General features: G+C 41.9%; 1 protein-coding gene across 22 annotated transcripts in view; it reads left to right on the top strand.

The window, feature by feature from the left end:
- The window catches only part of TASP1 (taspase 1), a 116685-nt gene extending 90356 nt beyond the window's left edge, over window positions 1-26329 (top strand). For 20 of the 22 annotated variants that reach the window (XR_014786335.1, XR_014786336.1, XM_084824542.1 and 17 more), the window contains one exon: window positions 1-26329. Coding sequence is in view for 18 of the 22 variants with exons in the window: in XM_084824542.1 (XP_084680668.1) it covers window positions 1-93 (93 nt within the window). In the remaining 4 variants the exon portion in view is untranslated. The other 2 variants (XR_014786324.1, XR_014786331.1) reach the window with 2 other exon arrangements.
- The last annotated feature ends 1105 nt before the right edge of the window (window positions 26330-27434 follow it).

Consider the following 27434-nt stretch of genomic DNA (forward strand, 5'->3'; position numbering starts at 1 on the left):
ACTCATATTTCAAGGCTTCCACCTGGAGCTGTGGCAGGTCAGTCCGTGGCAATTGAAGGAGGAGTGTGTCGACTGGAGAGCCCAGCAAGCTGAGCTGCTACTCACCTGGTCAGCAAGGAGAACCTAAATGCCATTTTGTATAATAAGCTCCTTTGTGTTTTAACAGATGTTGAGGATTTTACTCTCATTTTATACTCCTTATTGCAACCACAGGCACCCTAACTTGAAACAAGTGCTGCTGTAGCTTTATATTCTTTCACTTTGTTTGAATGTATGTGAGAATTTGTCTCCCACGTTCTATTTCCAGTTGTGCACATGAAGATAATGTATGGATAAGTTAATGTTACAAAACATTGTTACGTGTTAATGGCTTAGCCTATAAGAAAATAATGCCCTGAAATCGCAAGTGGAAATGGTTAAAAAAATTGTGGTGTGTGTGTGTGTGTGTGTGTGTGATAGCAAGTGTTATTGTTTCACATTTGGAAGGTACAGGCTTCAGAGCTAGATGGAATACAAAAATAACTTCACATTATTTAATGATTTCAGTTGGTCCAATGGTAACTTAAACACACACTCTTCTTCCAGGTATGGCCCATATATATATATTTCTTTTCTTTTTGACAAAGAGTGGTTGGTTTCAGCGAAACAATCTAGGGCAGGGTTATGAGCTGATTTTTTTGTTCAGTTGGTGGTACTTTTTCTGGTTTAAATGTTACATAGCTTCAAGCTGTTATGTATTATGAAAAACTCTAAAGATAACGTACAGTCATGAAGTCTTTACTTTGTGTATAATGGAATATTGGAATGTAAATAAGAAAGTTTATTGGAAGAGTCAATATTATTCTTTGGTTTAAATATATTTTTAAGAGAATGGTGTAGAAATAAACAAGCTATTACTGGATAAATAACGCAAAGTGTATTAAATTGATGATGAAGAGGATCCTAATTCTACCTTCTTCAGTTCTTTAAATTCCAAATTTGTAGCAAAGGTATATAAATGTTTGTAATTAAATTTACATGTTATGCATGTAGAGTTACAAGTGGCCTTTTAAACAATTTATACAGTCAAAATCCATTATAATGTGTGATTTTATGTACTTGCTTTGTTGTAGGTACAATTTCCTTTTTTCTTACGATTGCTTCAAGATATTCAGCATTTTAAAAATGTTTACAGGGGTGTAATGGCTACAGAACAATCGTACCTTGTGAAATCAGCTGTCCAAATAGAATAAGGGAAGTTCATTGGGGGTTTTCTCCCTCTTGTGTTAAGAGAAATGCCAGCCTTTCCCAACCTGGTGCCTTCCAGATGTTTTGTACTTCAATTCCCATCAGCCCTAGCTAGCATGGCCAATGTTCAGGAATGCTGGTATTTGAAGTCCAAAAAATCTTTGGGGGCACTAGGTTCAGGAAGGCTGGCATTTGCCTTATTTAGAAATACTTGCTCCTTAACTTGCAACATATTCCTAATCCTACAATCAATTTGTCCTCTCTAATTTATGTGCTGCTACTCTGTTTAACATCATAGCTGAAAGGAAGAATGATTTAAAACTGCTTTTAACCAGCATTCCATTTAATGTAAAGTAGGAATCCCTAATGGCAAGGAATTTTATCTGTTGATCTTTGGGCTCCATGCATTTCAGTGTGATTTCAAGTAAGTGAGCTAAGCTCAGGTGCGGAAGGCTGCAAGTTGTTAGCACCATAGCTTCATTGGGGAGTATCTAGTCCAAAATTTCAGCACTAAGCTCATTTGAAAGTGCACACACTGCAGTTGTGCCACACATTAGTCTTCTTGCCAAGATCAGGCTCAAGAGGAACCAGTTCTTTTTGGTTTGAGAAGATGCCAGGTTTTCACAGCACTGTTTCACCAACACTTGTGTCAGTCACAAAGGTTACTTCCCCTTTTCAAATCAGGGCTGTACACAGTGCTGATGATCAGATTTTGAGTCGTTCATGAAGCCGTACTCCTACTTTTTCTGTTCTTTTAACCAGCTACAAGTCCCAAACATAACTGGTCCTCTTATTCTATGTCTCTGAAATTTTATTCATAAACTTTTGGTAAGGGATGTTCTAAACATACATACATACATATATGACTTGTAACCCTCTGGATAAGAACTAGATGTGAAAGTAAGTTATTCCACATTTTACACATTGGACACTGGTTGAGAGGGATGATTGGAAAAAGGAAATTGGGAAACCAAGATTTTCTTGTGAATACTAGTATGTAGAAGAGAGTGATGGGCCCATTGGGTAACCGGACTGACAGTGAAACTACACAGCCTCTTTTAATGTACATCATAAATTACACGTCTGATGTTATGAAACTTAAATGTGGGTGGGGGACTAGTAGAGATTCTTCACATATGTATGTCTTGTTGCTTTTTTTTGCTCTGCCTGTGGTCTGAGTTATTCTAATGGCAATGGTCATTCTGAGTTTGGAACCAGAAGCAAGATCCAATTCTTTACTTGTGTCATCTTCCCATTATGATTTCATTCCCTGACCAGTTTCCAACTGTTCTTAACTAGGTTGGATATGCGCTATATCTACAGTAATCATATAAAATATGAAAAAGGAACATAATATAGAATGCTAAGGGAAATTAAGATTAATATGAACCTTTAGTATGGATAAAAAGAAGATAACAGTTAAGGGCTTTCTTGGGGTTTGTAATATGAAAGTTACTTGTGTAGGTGCAAGTTTCAGGTGTGCAGAAAAAAAGCTGATATACTTTATTTCCAGCATGTTTTGAGATCACGGTATTCTCTTGAGAAATTTTTTAAGGGAATACAGTTATCTCAAATTGCTCTGGGAATAAAAGATACTACTGGGAAAAAGATTTTTCCTCTCTGCGTATCTTTGCAGTTCTTTCTTCCATTGGAGGGAGCTGGAACAGAATGGTCAGACTACTCCTAATCAGTGATGATACTGTGCTGGAAAAGGCATCAGCTATAGAACTGTAATGGGTTATGGAATGTGTAGGTTTACTATACACTATCAGTATGTAAGTAGGCCATCTGCAGTTAATGAACTAGCAGTTAGGGCAGGGGTGCAGAACTTCAGGCCCGGAGACCAAATCCACCTCTCCTGTAGTCCCAGTCTGGCCCTCTGGGCTTCTGCATATGGCCACATCTCATTTCTTTGTCCCTGCCCCCTTTCCCCCAACTACCAATTATTTGGTGGTTTCCCAGCTTTTGTGCACCCTCTCTCTCTCCCCCTCCCCATTCTAAAAGGTTGAAATGCCTCTCCTAACGCTAAGTTACTGGCAGTAAGAGGTTTAAGCTAAAATATGCTGGCATTTTTGGTCTTGGACCCTTTGTCTCAGGCCCCACCCAACACTGGAATGTGGCCCCCAGGATCTTCTCCAAAATAGAATTTGACCCTCAGGCTCAAAGAGGTTTAACACCCCTGATTTAGGGGTACTCACTGGTGTTCTGTTTTAATATTAATGGCCGATGTGATTGCTAAAGATTTTATCTGAGATCTTCCTTCAGCAAGTTAATGTTCCAAAGTAAAATCTGTTCTTCATTTTGTCTCCCCTGTCCCCTTTCTGGAAAAGAAATGGACTGTTCACTTCCATAACAATGCAGTTATAGTTTAGGCTAACCTGCCTCCCACCGTAATCTGTTCCCTGCCCCTTTACCCAGCCACACATGAGTTCAGCACAGAAATGACCTTGGCTCTAACATCTAGAGGAGGAGGAAGAATTAAATATAAACTTGGCGAGGAAATGCACTGAAGGAGTGTAATGTTAGCGTTTGCAGTACTCTAGAAAACCAAAAGCCAAGCTGGTTCACTGTGATCAGTGTGTGTAATGACTGTGAGGGGGAAATGACCACAGTGGGAAGGGAAATCAGCTGCAATTGCTGAAACCATAGTGAAGAAGCCAGTTTAAATGAAGGCTAGCCGTTTACTACGCCTTGAAAAAACAGGGCATTTTCTCAGGGTGATAATTGACAGCAATATTTTACAAGGCCCTAGAGAGAATACAGCAGTATATATTACTGACATACACAACTGCTAGAGACTCCAACAATATACATTTCCCTCTCAAATTGTCTTTGATTTTTTTTAACTTGTAGAAGTTATGTTTTGAAAATGCATAGTGTAGTCGTAAAACACAATGTGGTGCAGACATCACCTGAAAATAACACCTTCATGCAAACTATAACACCTGCTTACAACAATATACTTGAATGATTTAAAAAATACAGGGAAATTCTTCCCTTCATTAAGAAAAAGAAAGGTTCTGTGTGTTTTTCCCATTAAAAAGGAAACTGCTGAGACCAGTTTTAACTCCATGAACATTTGGAAGCATAGGGGCAAGATGGAAGCAGCAGGGTCAAAGAAGAAGAATACTCTAGGAAAGTGCATGGTTTTTAAAAACAGGAGTTGTGATGGTATAGATGCACTGCAGGAAACTTGCTGTTGTAACAGTCCTGTACTGGATGAAGATAGATTTGCGTATGATAGCTGAGTTCACCAGTGATGGAAAGAAACCTCTTCAGAGTTGGATCCCTTCTAGCATATTGCTCATGTCAGTCTGAATCCCCTTTACTTACGATTTTTTGTTTTGAATCATTTTTCCTCTGAACTAAGCAAGAAACAAATCACAGAACACTAACTATATTCCAGATGGTTCTGCTCTTGTTAAATCCTAAAAAGGAAAGATTAGTAGGGGGAGGGGAATATTTTAAAATATATTTGCTTATCCTTGATTGAGCTTTTCCCTGAAGCACATCACATCCGCTTTATGAGCGCAATCTTGCAAAGAAATAGACCAGATTTATGCAGTGATCACTGGATGAGTTATTGGGTTCAGATGTATTTGAGATGGAGTCTCCCTGATTTTTGCTTTTTAAAAATAGAATTTCTTGGTTTCTAACAGTAGGACAATTATGAGTTTCGAACCCCTACTGCATCTTCCATGGGAAGATCTAAAATGCGTTGCAAAGTTTAGCTCAACTGAAACACAGCCTTTATCTCTTAATTCTTTCCTGAAAAGCATTAAGCTTGGTAAAATTGTTGTTTGACTGAACTTACAATGAACTGCATAGCGTTGGAGACCTGTGACATTCTGATTCTATGGATGTATGTTTCAGACAGTTACTGAATGTAACTAGGGCAGCATGTAACTAATAAAATTAAATAAAAGTTAATTTTTTAAAAATCTGCTTCTTCCCATTTCCACCCAAAGCACTAGATACAATGTTATCTCAATAATGCAGGCTTCCAGCTCTCCATTTGATTATTCTGTTGCTTCTGTCCAGAAAGAAGAAACGTTTTGCTAAGAAATAGCAGTGTTAAGGATACATGTCCGTAGTAGATCTGTTTTTGCAGATGTGGCTACCTTCTGCTCTTATCAGTCCCTGCTAGCTACAACGAATTGAACAGACTTCGTACCCCCTCTCCCTACCCGTTTTGAAACATCTACATGAACATGGAGAAAGGGAATGTATCCCTCTATTTGAGATGCCTGTTGCTTTGACATTCTGTTTTCTAAATTCTCTGCATCATCGTTAACTGTAGGGTGTTTTTTTTCTTAATAGCATTTTGTCCGGAATGTTGATGACTGCAAGGTGGCAACTCCTAGCCAGGATGATGAGTTTGGAACAGTCCTGGTATTCTGCTTTCCAATCTCATCATGCCTTACTGGCTGCATACATGTTGAAATGATTGTCATCAATTTGAAATAATCAGAATATTAATCTGCTCAGTGAATTGGGTTCTTATAATATAACATAAGCCTAAATCCATTGCCACCTCATCTTTTGTTTCTATTTTCAACATAGTGCCAAGAGCAACAATGACTGTCTGCCAGTTGGCCATTAGCCTTTTCGCTAGTTCTGAAAAGTCATACTTCGGAAAGCCATAACATTTTCATATGGGTTAAAAATGTAACCTATATATTTCCATGTAAATTGTGATTAATGGCAGTGCAACCATGTGACTCGTAATGTTTAAGGATGTAGGACATGGCTACGTGGCCCTTTAAACACCCAGTTATGGCATACAAGATGGTGTCACAGGTGAGACAGAATGTCTTTGCTGGAACTCATTTTTAGTTGGGTTTCTTGATGCTTCCTCAGTCTAGTTGCCTAAAAACTGATGTTCTACTTACACATTCCATCTAATTTATAGGGCTTTTTTTTCTTAAAGTGGAAGATTTCTGTGCAGGACCTCCTGAGACAAGTACATTACCTCATAAATGTGGGTAAGCAAACACACGAAGCATGCTTGGGCTGTGATGAATTTCGCATCAGCACCATATAAACTATAGAGGCACACTTTTTTTCACAGATACATTCAGGCATAAATTAACCAATATAACATTTCAGAACATGGCTGGCTGCGTGCATTTACTCTGCTCCCCACCTCCACCAAGTCTGCCCTGAGCTATGGCTCTATGATTGCAGCCCTGATTCCGTATAATGGGACTTCATCCAATAACTCCCATGTATATTTTCTAATTAGATTTCATCAGCTGCCAAACTCACAAGTTTAAAGAATCCGTTTTTATGAAACCTACATAATAAAACACCCCTCAGATGTGAATTTCTGCTGCATAGATGAATTTGTATTCAATATAGAAATAAATAATGTTCACTTTTCATTTGGAATGTATTTTCTGCTTTTTAAAAAAAAAATTCTGGAAAGGCTGTATGAATCTTCTCTATTCCATGTTGACTATTGTCCTAATAACCAAAATGCTAATAGGTATGCACTAGAAGGTTTAATAGTTCACAAGGTCAAATAATGTTGACTTGGTCCAACTTCATGGTCTTCCATCTATCAATGGCGCCTATTCTCCCAAGTGACTGAGGCCTAGTTCTCACTGATAATAACAGCAACATTGTCTGTTGCTCGCATCTGTCATATCATTGGTGAGCAGAAATAAAAGGAGGCATGTCTTAGCTTTGTGGCAAATTCATCCTAATGTGGTATCACAAGAACTGAAGTAGAGGTGTCTCATCTTTTTAAATATGTAAAAACTGGTGATACTTTTTTAGTCTGGGCTCATTATCACCTACCGATCCTGAAAAATAATTCCATGATCTTTTAAAAACATGATGCAACTATCTTTGATGTGACCACAATAACCAGCCACCTTATCAGAGGATTGCAAGGTAGCCAGTATAGCAAATTGGGGCAGTTTGCATAATCAAACAAGCCATGGTGGCTTAAATAAACCATGGTGGTTTGTTTAAATTGGTGGCACGTGCCAGGTGCCATTAGCCTAATTACCTGCCTGGGCACAGCTGGTGTGGTCTGAACCCAGGCAGCATGGCTTGTTTGGAGGGGAAGCAACTCTCAAATAACCAGACAACAGACCATGATTTAAATATGCCACTGTGGCATAAGCTATGGTGGCTTGTTTTGATCATGCGAACCAGGTCAGAGTCTTGTGGCACCTTGAAGGCTAACAAATTTATTCTGACATAAGCTTTTGTGCAGTGCTCTTCATCAGATGCATGGAGTGTTATGGAAACTTTCAGGTTTATATATTGTACATATGGTGGGGGAAAGTGTTGTAAACAGTGAAGTCAGAAAGAAATGAAATGCAGAAAGTACTTGACAGCGACAATTCCATTATTAACAGTGGCCATTCACAAGCAGCTGTTGCGGATAACAAACATCCTGGCATAGGTGTCTGCAGGAATGGGCAAGGGCACACTCGATCACTCCTGGATGGGCCATACTGTCTAGGTTCCCAGCTTTCATATTAAAAAAAACACCAGATCTCTCATCCTTGTAGAACCCAAGATATGAGACAAAATGTGCAGCCACTATTCTGCCCATTTGTTTTGTGAGAAACTAGTCACCTCCTGACTGTCAGTGTTTTTAGCCAATGAAAGAAGTCACAGTTAACACACTGTTATCTGGAGAAGGAACTTCTTGGTTCATTTTAAAACCCTTTGGGGAGTCTTCCCTCTTAGTATTTTTTTTAATGAGACTACAATTTAGAAATCCAAGAGTTTAGCGTAGCGGAGATTGGGCAGTAGTGTCTATTGCCCCCCCCCCAAAAAAAAAACTTGGCAGGAAAGACAGGAGTTCATGATCTTTCTAACTCAGATCTTGTTAATATTTTTTTTCTCTGTGTTTATAAACATCTTTTTAAATGACCTTGACAATGTTTGCAGATAAGGTTCATCATTATTATGCCCCCATTGCAGGAGGCAGGGCTGTGGCTGAGAAAGCGTGGACTGTACTAGTCCTGCAAAACGCATCCCACATTGTACTAGTGCATTGTTGTCATTCCCATTTGGGGGTGGAGTTAGAGTAGTGCATGATGACTCTGCAGTGCAGTCCAATGTTGTTATCCAGCCTCTTGGTGCGTTGGTGTTTTAGAGAAATGCAGATAAGTCTGTGAAGTTGATTATAGCAGCAGTGTGATTTATTAAGGGCTAGAGGGGGTTGTTATGATCGTCATAGCTTTCAAAGAACCTGCCATTTTTATCTCTTGGTGGAGGCCCACATGGAGCCTCTCCTCATTTCTCTCTTAGTACAGGCCTTGGAGCTGAGACAATATGCTACACAGCTCCTCAGAAATCTGGGGATTGGAGGACTCACTCCCAGTTTGGACTTGAGTTCTCTGAACTCCCTGGGTTCAATTCTAAGCCAGGCTTGGATGAACTGTCACTCCATCTCTCGTCTGCTTTACTACATAGCATAAAGGATAGAAGCTTATAAATCAAAAGAGGCTGAACAGCCCTGCCCTGTACTCCATTTTTTCCCCTATTGAACGCAAGATGATGACGACGATGAAGATGATGATGATAAGCATTTACATACCACTTTATAGAGGTAAAGTGCTTCACATACCTTGTCTCGATAATCTGTCCAGCAGCTCTGTAAGGCACGCTATTATCCCTGTCATGATTATGGAGTGAGGGCTGAGAGAGTTTGGGCTGTCTAAAGCCATGTAGTAATTGGTTTGTGGCTCTGGTGAGATTTGCACCAGGAATTTCCTGTCTCATACTCTAATTACCCATGATGCCACAACAGCTATCCCAGAGAGCTAGATCAGCCTTCTGAAGGGCACCCTTCACTGCTGTAAATTGGGTGGGCAGAAGGTACATCTCCAGATGTTTGGGACTCCAGAAACCCCTCACAGCATGGCCAATGGTCAGGAATGCTGGGATTGTCCAAAACATCTGGAGAAGACTGCTCAAGAGAATGTTCACCAATGTTTTCAAGATTAAGGAAATCATTCCAGGGCAAGTCATGTGAAGCTGTCAATGTTATGATAAGGGCAGCAATGCCATAAAATATCTGATATGATATTCATAACACAGCTATGCTGTGTTTGTGCATTTGGGTTTTTTTGTCATTCTTAGGTGTGTGTTTTTATCCCTCACTCCAAATAAAGTTTTGTTGGAGTTCATGATGCTTCTTCAACATAATACTCTACTGCATTAGTGCTGTTCAGTTCCCAGGTTCTTCTACTACTATGTGTAGGCGTCTGAATGTCATGGAATGTGATGCTAAGCAATAAAGTGCACACACAAGGAAAATGTGCAGGTTGTTGTAGTGGCGTGTGCTATGTGCACAAATTATAACCATACCCTACAGCTTTTATCCCCCCAACCCAAAAAATTCCTGTGGACACCCATGCATCCTGGCTTTCAGTAAGCCAATTAACACATGTAGTGTGATAAGAATCCTTAATCCCGATTCAAGCCTCTGGCAATAGAATTAAATCTGTTTATGAATTCTAAATGAGAAGTCTCTTGCTCTAACCTCCCTTTGAAGTTCCTTTGTGCCACAATAGCCATTTTAAGGTTTGTCAATGTTAACACCAGTTCTTAAAAGAGATCCAGAGATGGTATATACGCTACAGACCCAACGTCTGTCCCCAGTAAATTTCTGGAAAGTGATATTAAAGCTATAATTAAACATACAGAAGAGCAGCCTTCCTGAGGCAAAATTGTTTATTTTTAGGCCACCTTTAAGGGTACAACCCTCTCAAGGTGACTTAATACAATAGAACAACAAAAATCAGCCACAACTTCTCCTTTTCTCATCAACTTCTTAGTATCCATAGCAGGCAGAGAAATCTAGTAGACACTGTATACTTGCACTCTGAAAATGTTTTTGACAAAATTCACACACACACACGGACTCTGTCATTCTGGGATGGTGGCAGGTCCTCTTATGGATGAGTAATTGGTTAAGAAACAGGTAACAGAAGTGGGGATAAATGGACAATAAGGGATAAGTGGAGGACAGGAAGCAGTAGAATCTTGCAAGAATCTGTGGACTGAAATGATGTAATATAAGTGATCTGGAGTAAGATAGCCAAGTGTGCAGATATTACTGAATTATTAATGGTGGTGAAAGAACAAAGGAGACAGCCCTATTCAGACATTCTAAACCCGAACAGAGTATACACACACGGGGTGGGGGGTGGGGGGAGTGCTCCATCCCTACCCCTCTCCCTCGTCATGTTTCGTGATTATCCGGTGTTCCAGATCACATGGAGAACCCCCATGGATAGAGGAGGCTCTCCAGACAGTTGCCCTCCACAAGATGAGGAAGAGGGATGGGGCTGGAGTGTTCCCTCCCCTTGCATGTTTATTCAGGTTTAGAATGCCAGAATAGGGCTAATGAATAGCTCCAAAATATATCTCTCCAAACTGGATGAATGGGCAAAAAAATTGTGGATAAATTCAGCTTAATGGGAAGTTGGGAACACTGGGTGTCTTGCTGGGTGTTGTAGGATAGGGAACATGTTAAAGAGATAACTAACATGAGAATGTAGATATGTTCATAGGATATCTGATGATCAGTAACAATCAGATTAGGTATATGAAGATAAGTTGCCCATTTTGCCTTCCATTACCCCTAATAATTAATAGTAGTCCTTAGGTTACCTTTAATAAATAAAAAGATAAGGTAATAAATAAAAAGACAAGTATTTGTGTCAGCCAATTTGCCTTTGGCTATGGAGCTTGCAGAACAAGCTTGAACTGCTCTCTTTTTGTTAAAAAAAATATACACAAACACAAGCTGAAAATGGACTATTGTCTTTGAAAACCAATAAAGAGACTATTATTGAAAAAAGAAATGTAATTATCTGTTTAATTCTTGTTCATAATTTATCACTTCCTTGCCAGCTCAGTCCAGATTTTCTTTTGTGCATCCAGGCTTGCTCATAAAAATGTTTGATTTTTTAAACATACCCAGAAGAACCATGACATTGCAATACCTACTAGGATGCAAGGGGAAAATAAGGAACTGACATCTTCCTCAGCTCTCAAAGCCTCATTTTGTTATTAATAATAATGATTTTAACGGTTTATATAGGATTGTATCCAGTGATGGCTTTTCACAAATGGAAAAGAGCCCTGCTGGATCAGACCAAGGCTCCATCTAGTCCAGCATTCTGGTCACACAGTGGCCAACCAGCTGCCCACAGGAAACCCACAAGCAGGATGTTCCCCAGCAATTGATGTACATAGGCATACTGCCTCTGATACTGGTGGTAGCATATAGCCATCAGGACTAGTAGGCATTGATAATCTTCTCCAGGAATTTGTCTAACTCCCTTTTAAAGCCATCCAAATTGTTTGCCATCACTACATCTTGTGGTAGCAAATTCCATAGCTTAACTATGTGCTGTGTGAAGAAGTCCTTCCTTTTATCTGTCCTGAATCTCCCAACAATCAGCTTCACGGGATGACCCCGGGTTCTAGTATTAAGAAAGAGGAGGAAAATGTCTCCCTATCCACATTCTCCACAGCATGCATAATTATGTACACCTCTGTCATGTCGCTCCTTACCCACCTTTTCTCCAAGCTAAATAATCCCAGTGATTGTAACCTTCCCTCATAGAGGAGTTGATCCAGCCCCTTGATCATTTTAGTTGCCTTTTTCTGCTCTTTCTAATTTTCACCAGTCCCCTTTACCCATTGCAGCCCCCCTGTGTCCTCCCTGAGGATTGGGGGGCCCTCCAAAACAGAATGCACAGAGGACTGCAATAGGTAGGATGGGCTGGAGAAGATCAGGTGTCCTGCATTGCATAGGGATGTTTTGCTAATGCAAAGCCACAATTGGATACAACCCATAATTTGTAACTCTCAAAGGTGTACAGCAGAAAGTTGCAAAGAATTTGGAGGCTTTATGGGATGCAAAGTTTGTGTGTGAGAGAGACAGAGAAAGACAGACAGACAGACCACAGTATTATGACTTAGACTGCAGTCCTACACCCACTTTTTTGGGAGCTAGTCCTGTTGACTAAGAGGAAGTTACTTCTGAGTAGACATGTACTGTTAATCTTGAAGTTGCATTCATCAGAATGCCTTGTGTCCAACCAGAATATTGGACAGACCTATGCAATAAAATTATTTGGACTGCCTTTTCCCATACCAGCCTGCCCGTACTCTAAGGTCATCAGCAGAGTCCCTTCTGACTTGCTCGTCACTGAGGACGTTTAGGCTGATGAGTACAAGGGAGAAGGTCTTCTCAGTACTAGGCCCACACTTCTGGAGTCAGCTGCCATCAGGGGTTTGTCAGGTCCCTTCTTTGTACGTCTTCGGGAAAGCTCTGAAAGCCCTCCTGTTTTCATGGATCTTTCTGTAAGTTACTGGGCTGCTGGTTGTAGGTAACTACTGTATGTATGTATTTATTTTATCAGTAACCTTTGTTCTTATTGAACTTCTAATGCATATGTACTTATTGAATTTTATCGTATCGGTTTTGTATGGTGTTTATCTTGTAGACCGACTTGAGAGGGTTTCACCCTTAAAGGTGGCCTAAAAATAATTTTAAACAAATTATTTTAAAAAACAATTTTAAAGTTGCACCAGGCTGAAGTATTTTGAATCATCAGGTTATGCATAATTTGTGACTGCTTCCAATGGCACACGTGCTAAAGGAGATGTCTTGTTGTTACTTTGGCTTACACAGCACTTTGTCCAGATGGTCATCTGCGGGGTTGGGGTAAGCTTCCTTCTCGGGGTAAATAAACATTATGCCTCTGAAAGGCACTAGCCATGGAGGAATGCAAGTTCTGTGTCCAGCTGTGAGCCACTTCTTGCTAGAAGGAGGCTTTATTTTAAAGAGAGGAGTGGTGGTGATATTTGGTAGAAAAAACAAACACTTGAAAAATGTGGCTGTTCCATGTCGTCCCAACACATTCTAGGCAAAGGGAGATCCTTTAAATCCTGAATGAATGGTATACTTGGTTGTTGATGGTGTTTGTTTCCCCAAATTACAACATTGCTGTTTTACATTGCAGTTATTAAAGGATAGGACCTTGTTCTTGTATATTGTTGTCATTCTTTAAGTTGATTCAACAGAAAAGAAAAATGGAATGATTTAAGAATTCTGCCATTGACTAGCCCTCTAAATGGCATAAGGTAGCAATTTCATTTAGCAATGCTTTGTGTCCCACTTCTAAGTGATGAGGGGCATGTTAGCTAACCCAACTGTTGAAAAAGAAAAAGTGGAGGTGTGGGGAAATGGAATCAACAATGTGATTTTACATTTTGGTGGTGAGGCAAAACAAATGAGCTTTGTGGGCTTTTTGTTATGGCCTATTTTGGTCTGGATGAAACAAAGTGTGACCAGGTTCTCTTCTGGGTGAATTGCTTCAGATGACTTTGAGTTTGCCAGTGGCTGGGCAGTTTATTTCAACTGTGAAAAAAAAGATAGCTGAAGCCAGAGGCCCGGTATCTTGGCAAGAAGTGACAGTTGCCTTTTCTTTACAAAGAATGGCCATGGGTTCTGTTTTATTGCAGCGTGTTTACCAAATGTACTTCCTATGTTGTGAACATTAAGAAATAACTGCAATGCACTTATTGGTAAGGCGAAGCAAAACTGTGTTTAGCTACATCAACATCTAATTTGCCAGAACTCAAGCACATGCAGATGCGTGCATGCATACATGTAAGCTGTAGGAGGGGTGCAGACACTCTTTCAGCCCCAGGGCCAAATTCCATTTCAGAGAAGCTCTCTGCTGCCTGTTGGAGGGGCTGAAGGCAAAAGAGTTCAATAATCTCTGGCTGAGTGGGTGGGCAGGTTGTGCCTGGTAGATCTACCAGGCTGGAATAAAAGAATCCTATTGTACAGCTTCATGCTTTATTTACTCATTAAGTTACACTTTGGTAGTCTTTATGTACAAAAGCAAGGTGCATAAATGCAGGCAGTGTCCCTTCTATCCCATCTTGTCCTTCTGAAATATTTTGCAGTATTTTTACTGACAATATGTCATTGTTTGTACAGGCCACACCAAACTTACCAAATCTTGCCAACTGTTTTCCAGGCTCAGTTCAAAGTGTTGGTTTTAACCTTTAACGCTGTAAATGGCTTAGGGCTGGCTATCTGAGGGACCACCTGTCTTGGTTTGAACCTGCTTGGTTATTGTGATCAGCAGGAGAGGCCCCTTTGAAGACACACTTGCTTGCAGAAGCCTCCTTGTCAGACACCCAGGAAAGGGCTTCCTTTTGTGTTGCTTCCAGAGTCTGGCACACACTCCCTTTAGAGTTGCGACTGGTCCCCACTCTCTCTTTGTTCAGGAAGGGGGTCAAGTCACATCTTTTTACCTTGGCTTTTTAAATTGTTGCTATGGTCTTTACAGTTTTTTAAGTTGCTATGTTTTCATTTGATTATGGTTTTTAATTCTCTGATATTTTTGTAAACTGCCTTGGTTGGCTTCAGAAAGGTCGTATAGAAATACAATAATTAAAATAAGAGTGTAATCCTTTGCATGTTTAGACAGAAGAACTCCTACAACTCCCAGCCTACCCCAACCAGCAATGCAAGGAGTTGTAGGATGTTTTTTGTCCAAGCATGCATAGGATTGCACCTTTGGAGATCATGCTGAGCCTTTCACAAGATCAGGATGTATGTATCAACTATACAGTGACTCCAAAAAAGTGGGACAAAATAAGGTTGTGTGAATTCATCTTCAGTCTATTGGTCAAAATCATTCTGGAGACTTGACATATCCCAGTCTGTGCCTGCTCTTGTATAGCCGGCTAATACTTCTGTTTACTGACTTTAAAGAAACAGTTTAGATCATTTGGCAACCATTCATGATGGCCAGAAGCCAGCCTCTTAGTACAAATTCAGTGTTGTTAAAAATGTAAACATTTCCAAATGGGTAACAGCTGGAAGACTTGAGATGTAAGAAGTGAGTCTCTATTAACTCAAGGAAATGGGTAGAGTAGAGAGGGGGTGAGGGACGTATTGGAGGATGGGTTTGTTCCTCATCTGGAGATTCCAAATATTTGCTGTTGTCATTCCCATGTTGTTGTTCTACAGAAGTGATGTGTGAAACAACCCTTATGCTAGTTTTCTGCAGGCAGCTGTGCTAATAGAAAATAGATCCCATTTTGCTTGTATGATTGACTACCTATGAGTGAAATGAAGATGTCCTGCTTACAAAACACATAGTCTTCTTAATTATGAAGAATATATACACATCAGTGGTAGCTAGATGTTTACTGAAATGCCATAAAAGTAGGGGTGTGCTGTAAATTTGGATGCATCCTGACTGGGCTGATTCAAACAGATTTGGGAGATGTCCAAATCGAAAAGGGTCTCCTCCAAAGCAGACTGAATCAAAATCTGAACACTCCTGAAGATGCGTTAGCAATTTGGATTAGGAAGGGACAGAGACACAAACGGTACGTCTGCAAAAATGGATATGTTTCTCCCCACACTCTCCATATAAACAAACACAAGGGTGGGGAGAAGGAGGGGCGGATGGAGAGGATGTAGTTTTGTGACTGACATCTCTAGCTTCTAATCATGAGTGGTTTTATCAGAGCTCTCCAGTCCCAGTGCTTTCAGGGTGGGATGTTAAAGTCATCTATCCCAGGACTGATCCAGGGTTTCGAGCTCTTTGCTGGTTCTCTCTCCCAAAAGCAAGAATGTTAAAAGAGTTTTGTTGGGGACTATTGAATCTGGGAAGGTGTCCAATTGGGTGCTTGCTTGGAAATGCTGTATATTCAAATCCTTCTGCCTCTGCCACTGTATGATCCACATCCATTATCCACCCCATTGCACTTTATGTGATAAGGTGCATTCCTAGGCCTATGGCTCCCCAGGCCCCAAATCTATTTCCCAGGGCCCCAATCTATTTTGCAGGGCCCCAGATCTGTTCCCCAGAGCTCTAAATGTCGATCGGTGCCAATCGAAGGCTTAATTGCCATGCAGGAGGCAGTGTTCAAGGGGGATTGCAGCTGGATAACCTTCCCCTTCCCACATGCTATAACACTCTCAACCACCCACTTCCCATGTGTTTCTGTGCATGGCAATTAAGCTTAGGTAAAAACCTTCCATTGATGCCAATGGAAGAGTTTCTCTAAGCTTAATCACCATGCAGGATGATTGATGCTCTCCTCCCTGCATGCTCTGGGGCCCACACCTACCCTGCATGGCAGAAGAAAACGTCTACTGATGCAGATGAATGCTTTTTTCCTAAGCTTAATTGCATGGGATGGGGCAATTTTTTCTCCAGGAAAGGAACAGGAGGGAGAGAGAGAAGTGGGAGAAGTGACAGATGAGTGGGCAAAAACGAGAGAGGGAAAATAGTTTCTTTGTCCTCTTGAAAGTTTAAACAATCTGGGCAGGAGATCCTTCTCCAGGTACCTCAGGGGTGTGTGTGCGTGATCGTTCCTCCTGACCTTTGTGTATCTCCCTGCCCTGGACTGTGGCACATAGGTGGTACATAGTGTGGGGCTTCCTGGCCTGCTCTGCTTGTGTCTTCTGCTCTGTGTATTGGAGTTTGCAGAAGAAAGTCACAAGTCCCCACCACATGGAGAGGTAACCCCAGAAACTGCAGAGCAGAGAAAGGGGGAGAGCCATCCTTCCACCCTCCTTTGCCTCTGCTACCTCATCCCCTTTCCCTTTCCAGGCTCCCTCTGCCTCCTCCAGCTGCTCCATCTTTTCCCTCCCTGTGATCCCCACCCCGAAACCTGCCTGTTCCTACCTTCTGACCCTTTCTCTTCTGTTTTTCTGCCTCATCTTCTTCCTTGCCCCTTTACCCTGCTCCACTCTCCCAGCCCTCTCTCCTCCTTGCTTTTGGATTAGCATTCTTGTCAAATTTTTGAAACTCCATTTTGGTGTAAAAGTTGCCCATTTTAGGCGTGTGTGTGAAACACTCATAAACTACCTGTCACTCTTTTTCATACAGTTCTTTCACACCTGTTTGCACTCACTGCAAATTACTTCTAACCGAAGAGGAACTGCTGATTTAGGATGATCTGGGGGTGGAATGCAAACTAAATAAGGGTGCTATCCGATGCGTGTTTAGACAGAAAAAAGTCCTACAACTCCCAGCATTCCCTAGCCCACTATACTGGCTGGGGCATGCTGGGAGTTGTAGGAATTTTTTTCTGTGTAAACATGCATAGGATTGTGCCCTAAATAACTTATTTTATTTGGTGTGATTTGGTTGGGAAATTAATTGATTAGCTTTGCCTTCCGTGGAATTTAAATAAATGCTAGTAATTCTTTCTAAATTTGCATGTAAAGATATAAATTAGTGTATGTCAATTTTATGCAGATTTGTGTCCGATGGACCTGGGCCCTAAAGTTTTGAAGTACTTGGCAACACTGCTGCCTGTGAGTTTGGTTCCAAATGAGCAGAAAACAAAAATGTCTTAAAACTGTTTTTCATTCACCGTAACTCCTTAGACCCCTGCACATATCCTAGAACTTTGCAGGTTTCTTTCCTGGGGACACCTCTAAGTCATATGCTATTTTCACACAGATTGCCCCGAAAGATGGAGGAGGTTAAAGGGAAGCAAATAGCTTCCCTCCCCCTAAATTTGAACACACCCTTTCCATAAAAAATGCTGCACCTATTCTTCTGAAATTTTACAGGTTTCTTAACTAACACCACCTCTTTTTGCAGATTTTTTTTTTAAACTAGGACCACCTCCATGCAGTCAGTAATTTTTTCTCAAAAACCAGGGTATGTGCATCCTTTTTTTGAAATCTCCAAATTCTGCCAAAAATTTAAAAAAACATTATTGGCAGTTCCCTTTAAAAAATAATAATTTAAAGGCACATATCACAAACCATCCTGTACCTATTTGTCTGAAAGGATGCCTGCAAGTTTCATCCAATTCTAACAAACAGACAAAAAGTTAAAGCTGTCTGTTGATTTCCAGTGATGGTCAATAGGATGCACAAAGGTTTGGATTTCTGAATTGAGATTCAGATCAGAGCCGAATTGAGTTGTTTTCTGGATTGCCAAATTGGGGTCTGAACCAAATCTTGTGGTCAGTGCATATACCTACAAAAACAGTATTTCATGCACTATTGGGGATGGAGCTAAATCTTTACCACTTATGTATTACTTTGTAACCTGATCCTTCTCAGTTGGATGGGCCTGTTCACATCCTTCCTAGCTTCGCGGAGTCAAATCTGCCAGCCACCTCTTTACTGGGCACCTTCCTCCATGCCCTCATTCACTCAATATTCAGCTGCAGCGGAGGTGGGGCGGAACCTATGGCCTTCCAGATGTCATTAGAGTCCAACTTCCATTAGCCCCAGCCAGCATGGCCAATGGTTGTGGATGATGGGAGTTGTAGTCCAACACCATAACTTGGGACCGGGTTACCTGGTGGATCACCTTCCCCGATATAGACTTCTGCCATTGCTAAGTTCGCCAGGGGAGGCCTTGCTGGCTGTTATGACCTGCCCATTGCCATCTTCTCTGTTGTGACCCCCTCCTTATGGAATGCCCTCCCCCTTATTTGGGAGACACCAACTGTGGAGAAGGGGACGGCAGAGGAGGAGATGGCTAGATAGCATCACCGATGCAATGAATATGAAACTGAGCACACTCCGGGAGAGAGCGGAGGATAGGAAGGCCTGGCGTGCTGTGGTCCGTGGGGTCACGAAGAGTCGGGCACGACTGAACGACTGAACAACAACAGCTGTCGTATGTTTTAGGTGCCTGTTAAAGACTCCTCTCTTTACCCAAGCCTGATTGTGTTGGCCATTTAGTTTGTTTAGTACTTACTGTGTGTTTAGTTTTGGTTTAAAATGTTTTAAACATTTTAACTGATGAGCTTTTGTATTGTGATGTATTTTAATTTTTGATTTTGTCAACTGTTTAGAGATTTTTTAAAGATTTGGTGAGCAGTATATACATTGAATGATGATGACGATGGATGATGACGATCATCATCGTCTTCATCACCTCTGCTGTACAGCCTGAGGCCTTTCATCCTTTGTTTATCCCTATTGGTCCTGTGTAGCAGGATGTAGTTTCCCCTAAGGTGCTGGGAATGGACAGTCTCACTCATACATTGCTCTTGCCAAAGTATGGCCCCTTTCCTGCAAATGAGGTGCTGATCTGAGGGGCGGTCTGGGGTTGCTTGTTGGTAAGACCAGTCCTGATCCTGAAGCAATTCTTTCCTCCTTCAGACTTTGTCTGGGCAGCAGACGTCTCCTTTAAATATGTGGTGCCTTTCCCAAAATAAGAATGGAAGTTGTCGTTCTCTCCACCAACTTCTCTGGCACACATTTTCGAGGGCACGGTATTAAAAACGCCAACTGAGTCAGTTCATTCATATGCAATAAGGAGAGCCGGAGACTGTATTTATTTTGTTCATTTAGATTTTAATCTCCAGTTAGCCACAGGAGATGGCACTCATCCAAGGCTCTTGCTTCCCTTGGAGTGCATTTGTAGATGCAGGTTTAGAAGGATGGCTCATAAAATGACTAAACAGCATAATATATCTTAGGGAATAAGCCACCTCCCCTGCCTGTACTTCCTAGTGGGAAGAAATTTTAAACCTCCTCCTCCTTCTGCCCTCTAGCACTGCCTGTTCTACCTTTAACCATTTCAGGGCTGACTGCATTTGTTGTTATTCTTTGAAAAGGGTGCAGAGAGCCTGACACTCACATGAATATATTTGTAGGACATTCACAGCATCACTTCTTAATTTGGAATGACAGTTTTTGAGGAACATTGTGTCCCTGTGCCAAGTCATCATACAAGAGGCGCAATATTCAATACTTCAAAAGTTTACTCAGACCGAGAACAAATGTAATGTAAACAGTTTTAACCTGAAAGCCAAAATTGCCATTATCCTGGGAATGTCAAAGGCTGATAACGCCAGGCCCCCAGTGTGGCTGTTCATTTACATCCCACACTTCCTGAAACACCTCCCTGCCATTTTATCCCCACAACAACCCTGTGAGGTAGATGTGGCTGAGACAGCAATTACACAGAATTACTGATGTGTAATTCAACCTGCATTTTCAAAACATGGTTAGAAAGAGGCTGTCAGTTGGATGTAAATGCGCCTCTTGTGTAATGTCCAAATTGTCAGATGTGAGACTAAGGCCTGACAAGGCTCCAGTATCTCTACTGCCCAGGCATCTTAAATTTACACATGGCATCCGCACACTACAAAAACCCACACACATTTGCAGTTGTTTTATGTTAAGGAAATAAAATAATGCTGCACAGTCACTCCTAGGGGAAAGTTATGTAATTAAGGATGCAACCCCATGCACATTTAGACAGAAAAAAGTCCTACAACTCCCAGCATTCCCCAGCCAGCCATGCATAGGACTGTGCTCAAAATGATGCAGTTGCTCAGTGCATTCTTGCCCTGTCGCCTGTCACCAGTACTTGCTGCTTCCTGACTATTAGGCTTCCATGTAGCCCTGTATGCGCACACACCAACTTATCACGAAGACGACAGCTACCATGGGAACCCTAGGAAGGGGCAAGAGCAATGGGCAGAGGGCAGAAGCATGGGCCCTCTATTTAAGGAGTTCTCTCTTTAAAGGGCTGCCCTGTAAGAACGGTTGCCTATCAACAGTTAGCATCTGACTGTAGGCTGAACCGGCAGGGTCACAGGTCAGTTGGCCCCCGTCTTCCACACGATGTTGAGATGTCTTGTGTTTCCATTTAAATTGTAATAACTATTTCTGCATTTGCATCTATACATGTAAATTAGCATATGCAAATTTTATGCAGATTGGTGTTCGCTCCCCCCCCCCCCCCGTGATGCATTTCCTCTTTTTTGGCGATTCATAGGTGGCCATCCTACACTGATGTGGAATCATCTTGCAATTAAGGGGAAGGGTGATAGTTGAATGAATCTGTTCTCTGACAGGCTTAAAGGACAACAGGAACAAAAAATCCTTTACAGAACCTCCTTTTCATGGAGTTAAGAAAGATATTGCCCATTTGGATGCTAATGCTTGAATGGTATTTTTTAGCTGAGGTGTGATTTTCTTGGTAAGTAGTGCGGGCTCTACAGCAGTAATGGAAGTGTTGAGACAGTTTAAGAACACAGAGTTCTCTAGCACAGGCTGTGTCCTGGGTTTTTCTGATAGCTCAGAGAAAATCCAAAGCTATTTATGCCTCTCTCACTCTCTCTCTTTGCACGGACTCAAATATAGCAACAAGAAAATGCCACATAACTCATGAAGTAAAGGGCAGTTTGTGCCAAAGGTAATATTTGCATTTGGGAAACATGACCCACATAGTACGAGGCTGTAGCCTCTGCGCATGGCCTCCGAGGTTTCTTTTGGCTGGTTGTTTATGCGAACAGTCTTTGCTCTTCATTCATTTAATGGCTGAGAGGCAGCTGAGTGTTTTTACTTGAACAGACTGGAATCCCTCAGCTTTTGCTGTTTTGAACCATGCTGAATGCAGACTTCTCTGCTGCACTGGGGGAATGTGGTGAAGTGAACACAGGGCTCCAGAGGGTTAGAAACAGTGGGGCTGATGTGTTCAGTCTGCACAAACAAGTGCCCCTTGTCTTCTGTGGTTCCCAGTTTGGTTTTCCAGTGGTTTAGCTCCACTGATGACGTTGCTCTGAGTCCTTGCTGGTGCATTTTGTTTCCCTTAAGGATTGCCAGGACCTAGATATTTTTTTAAAGTGGTACAATACAGCCTCTGACATTTAAATGATGCAATGCCCTTCAACGAGAAATTGATGGGCATCTTAAGAACGCAACCCTGCATGAGGTGCAGGGAGAGAGCCGTACTTGGCATGTGTCTGGGTGAAAAAAGGCTTCTGCAGGAAGGGGTATGAAATGGCCACTCCAAAAAGAGAACACTGGAGAGAACTAATCTGGTTCACAGAAGACCAGATTTTGGATGTGGACCTTAGGAACTTTGGCTTCCAGCATCTGTTCAGCCATGGAAACACACCTGGGGCAAATCTTTATCTCAGTCTTACCTCCCAACTGTACAATGGGAACAACAGTGATCTTCCTTATATTGGTGTTGTGAGATGGAACTAAATTGCATTCTAAAGCTATTTCAGTTATAAATGAAACTTATTTTTCTTTTCCAAGAACTGTTAACAGTGGAGAGGGAATGGCATAACATTTTTCTCTTTTCATGCTGTGATTTCACAGAATAGATTTTGTGTCCGTTTGCATTGTCAACCCAGTGCAGCTTAGTTGTCTCTTGACCCATCTTGTTTCTTTGTCACGTTTTTATCCCACCCTTCCTCCAAGGGGCTCCATGGAAGGTTCTCTCCTGCTCCCCTTTTGTCTTGGCAACAACCTGGTGAAATAGGTTAAGCTAAGAGACAGTGACTGGCCAAAGGACAGCCAGCCAGCTGAGCAAGAGATGTGCAAGAGACTCTATGGTTCTGGTCTGACATCCTAACCACTGTACCACACTGGCTCTTTGTCGTGCCAAAGTTGTGATTTGTTATGGCTTGCAATTTAACCATGAGTGTGGTGTGGCTGGCACAACACTAATGGACCATATTTCTGTTTCCTGCTGGTTGAACTAAAGTAGCAATTGGTCACTGTGGGAATACTCAGTGATTTGGGATCTTAGACCTCAGTTTAAAAATTGTATCAATTGTATCTTCTAGAACAGAGCGGCAAACTTGGATTGGGACTGGAACTTTTTCAGATGGTTTCTGTGGGTGTATTATTGATCTATCTCCTGGTAGTTTTTGTATGCTTCTGCCAGGATCTCCTGTCCATTCTGCAGGTGAACAAACAGGTGGCAATAGTGAAGAGGAGGAACAGCTCCAGCAGGCTCTTGTCAGTGGGCCCCTGCCCCGATATGGTGGCCTGCGCTTTCTAACTAATGAGGGAAAGAGTTGGACTTCCAGTTTTCTTCCTGACTCATTTCCAGCAGCTCAGCATTTGCTTCATATTTGGATTGTTTCTTTCCAAAGATTGTTGATATTTCTGCATTATAAAGGAGAACTGTATTTTGGGGAAAAGCCATGGTGAGAGTTGAGTGTGCAGGACTTTTGCCATGAATGTTACATTGTCTGAAGGGCTCAGCAATGTTGCAATATTCTTTGGGAAGAGGCTTTATTGTTTTTGCTAGCGCTGTCGCCAGGGCTATGAATGGAGAAGTTGTTTTACTTCCTTTAAAGGAAATTCCATCCGGTCGCCGTGCCAGCTTTGTTCCCCTCACGTTCTTGTATGTTTATTTGACTCCTTTGTTCCAGATGGGTTTTTGCACACTGGCGTAAGCTTGCCAAGAAATCATCAGAGGACACTGATCCTCCAAATGCCCAAATTCTCAAGAATGCAGCCCCTGAGGCCAAGCATGATTTCATCAAAAGTGACTTTCCAGCCACTCCAAACCTTTCATGTCTCTTGTGAAATTTGCCGTCTTCAGGCAAACAAACCAAGTACCAGATGATTGTCATAAATGCTCAGATATTTCAGCAACTTGAAGGGCCTCTGATTTTATCAAAGCAGACAGTGTGCTGTTACTACACTTATCAGGTATGAAACTGCTAGAAACACACAAGTGCGTTCGATTCGCTGTCAGTTCCCTGACAGGAGCAACAGCAACTTTTAAAATTCTCAAAGTTATAATCAAAATTGATTGATGGAGACCAACGTGCTTTGTGGTCCTCATAAACTTCAGACAAATTCTACTCCTGGTTATACTTGTGCTTAAAAGTGTGGTAGGTGCCATGTGGATTTTCCCAAACCAAGAGGGGAGGGGGATTTGATTTCAGTATGAAGGCATTAATGTTGTAGATAAACTTTGCTTTCCATAAGTTGGGGTAAGAATTAGGAAAATGGTGGACAGCTTTTGCAAGCTCTTATAAGGAACAATCAGGTTGAAAGAGAAATTAAAGTATTCATTACTGATAGGTGACAAACTGGAATTCCAAGAGACATGGGAATGAATTTGAGATTATCTGAGAGGGTTTGCACTTCCAGACAAATAAAAAAGGTGCACCAGAGATGAAGGGTGGAAGGTCTTGGGTCTGTTTTGCTTAGTAGGGGGAATTTGCTCATTTACAGCAGGGGTGGGCAACTTAGAATCATAGAATCATAGAATAGTAGGGCTGGAAGAGGCCTACAAGGCCATCGAGTCCAACCCCCTGCTCAATGCAGGAATCCAAGTCAGAGCATCAGGCAACTTGTGGCCCTCCAGATGTTGGATCACAACTCCCATCATCCCTCACCCTAGGGCTGATGGGAGTTGCAGTCTAGCAACATTTGGAGTGCCACAAGTTGCCCACCTTCCCCAACCTGGTACCCTCCAGATGTTTTGGACTACATCTGTTGTCAGAGAAAAGGAAGATGGAAACCAACTGAACAAAGTTTCAAGGTGGAAACCTTTGGTCATTTGGAACGCAGTTCCTGGTACATACTCTGGTGACTGGAAAAGTATTGCCCCATGCTGCCATCTTAGGCATACTTTCACTTACCTTATCAGTAGAGTTGCTAGCTCCCCCTTGAAGAGGGCTTCTGTGCTTGCAAGAGCTGCACAGGAGTGAGGAGTTTGTTTAGCTAAGATGGTCATTTTATTTATTTTTTATTGCTTTCGGTCCTGTTGGCCTCAGCTGTTGTTGTTGTTGTTTACAGCTGTACATCTTAGTTGAATAGACAGCTTTTGCCTACTTTCTGTTCCAGGATCTGTAACCCCCCACCCCTACACTCACACATATACACACACACACCCCACTGCTGACCCCCGCTCTCAACGTCTTCTGGGATCTCTCCTCAGGGTCCACTCTTGGCATCAGGATTTTGGGTTTCAGGAGTTTGTAACTCTACTGCCAAGCTTCCCCCTTCAACACAGTTATTCAAGGCACACAAACTCCTTTTAGATTAGGATGTCGTTTGTAAAGATCAAGACATTCCTTCATAGCTTGATTCTCAAACCTAGTAAGTACAGTGGCTGAATTATGATTGAGGGGATGCGAAAGAAGAAATTCCTCAACATGAGCTCGCTGTTTTACCCTCCAGTTGTAATAACTGAGGTGGAACAGCTACATTTTTCTGAATTCTCTCTTGGGGAAGACCCTACCCAACTGCTGCTAATTCTTCTTCTTTTTTCCACCACAGATACCAATGTTAGCTAGGGAAAGGCATCATATATGTTTATTTAAGTCCTACGTAAAACCTCTGCAATCTGGACATTTGACTTTTATGCTGATGCCAAAAACTATAACTGTTGGTGATCACGTAAATTCTCACTGAGGCTAAATCAAAGACACCGGTAAAAACAAAAAACATAGTCTTCTAAATGTTAAGTACTTATTTCCCCCTCCAACATGCCTCTTCCCTAAAGTCTCTCCTTCTCGACACCCACTGAGAGAGGTAAAGTTGGAGACAAGAACGTAAGGATGGAGAGATTGATTATAGGAAAGAAGCTAACCAATTAATGAAAAAGAGACCTATACACAGAAAACGATCATATCAAGGAGAAGGACAGGAAGAACATTTCTACCTTAGCATCTGGTTTTCTGTGTGGAAGAGCATTCCATTAGGTGAGCACCCTCCATACTTCCCAGGTGCCACATAACGTGGCCCTGCCTTGGTGAGAACTGAGCTGTATATCAGCTGTTTCTTCCGAGGCTGGAGCAATGTATCAACACTTCTGTGGCCAGAAGAGAGGACGGAACGTGGGGAAAATCCAAAAGCTGTCTTGTGTGGCTCAATTGCATCTCAGATCACAAGGACACTGGTGCACAGTCCAATGTACCGCTATTACGGAGTGAAGGGCTGAAAAGCTGTCTTGTGTGGCTCAATTTCATCTCAGATCACAAGGACACTGGTGCACAATCCAATGTACCGCTATTATGGAGTGAGGGGCTGAAAAGCTGTCTCGTGTGGCTCAATTGCATTTCAGATCACAAGGACACTGGTGTACAGTCCAGTGTACCGCTATTACGGAGTAAGGGGCTGCAGCACCACCTTCATGGCAGAATAAAGCCTGAACTGTTGAGAAGGTCATGCACATTAAGAACACAAAAGCAGGAGATGTGAGCTCATTTCTTAAGAGAGCAGCAGGTTTTGTTTTTCTTCTAGGCTCAGTGGGATCTCTGTCAGTTCTCTTAGAACTGTCAGGCTCAAGTCAAAGGTTGTTGCTACTGCAATGCTCCCTCCCTCCCTCCCTCCCTCTTTCTTTCTTTCTTTCTTTCTTTCTTTCTTTCTTTCTTTCTTTCTTTCTTTCCCTGTTCTTTCTTGTCTCTGTATTTTCCAGTATGTGGAGGCATCTGATTAAGAAAAAGCAGCAGGAAAATGTTTCCTTGTTTTGTACCTGCTGCATCGTAGGTATCATCCAAAAGTAACCAGCCGCTTCACAGCCATACTTTTTCCTTGGCCCAGGACACGGTCTGAAGGTAGATGATGTAGCCCAGCCTTCACCTCCAGATGCTTTGGACTTCAGCTCCCATCAGCCCCAGCCAGCATGGCCAATGGTTAAGAGTGCTGGGGGTTGTAGTCCAAAACATCTGGAGAGCACCAGGCTGGGGAAGGCTGGTCTATATCATATACCTTCAGGCTATGTCCTGAGAAGGCTGAGGTAGCCATTTTGTTGAAGCCAAGTAGTTTGTGTCTTGTCAAGGCCTAGATGGGAGACCAACTAGAAGCAATGTGCTATGGGGAGGCAGAGAAGTAAGCCCATTCATGGGGGTAGGTTGGGTCCAATAATTTTTTGGTGTGAGAACCATTGATACTACAGAGTTGTTGCAGCTAAGCAAGAGGTGATCCTATTAGTAATCTGGAGAGGAGGCTACTGGTTTTGGGTACTCCATGTAGAAATAGAATGTGTGTGTGTGTGTGTGTGTGTGTGTGTATAGAAAGAGAGAGAGAGAGAGCAAGTTCCATGCAATTCTCTTTTGTGAAATGATTGGCTAACTTGTTGTGAACTTGTCACCTTGTATTAAGTGTGAACCATCCCTTTAATACATTCAGGGCTTATTTTGTCATTACATATTGCATAGTTAAGTGCCAGTTCTCTTGCGGTTAAGTCAATTTATACATAATGAGTTATTAATTAGTACGCAGTGAGTGACACAGAGCCATAAGGGCACAATATCCACCCACCACCAGCAGCTACCTTGTTTGTGTCAAATGGCAGAGGCCGGCTGCCGTAGCACTGACACATCGCCAAAAAAAGAGGAAGGCATCACCAAAAAAGATGGCAGATTTGCATAAAATTTGCATATGTTAAAAGGCTTTGTAAAGGAAAGAATATATATCAAAAAGTGTGGAAAAC

Source organism: Heloderma suspectum, chromosome 1 (assembly GCF_057233095.1).
Source record: "Heloderma suspectum isolate Gila_16-S chromosome 1, 16-S_ref, whole genome shotgun sequence".
Lineage (NCBI taxonomy): Eukaryota > Metazoa > Chordata > Lepidosauria > Squamata > Helodermatidae > Heloderma > Heloderma suspectum.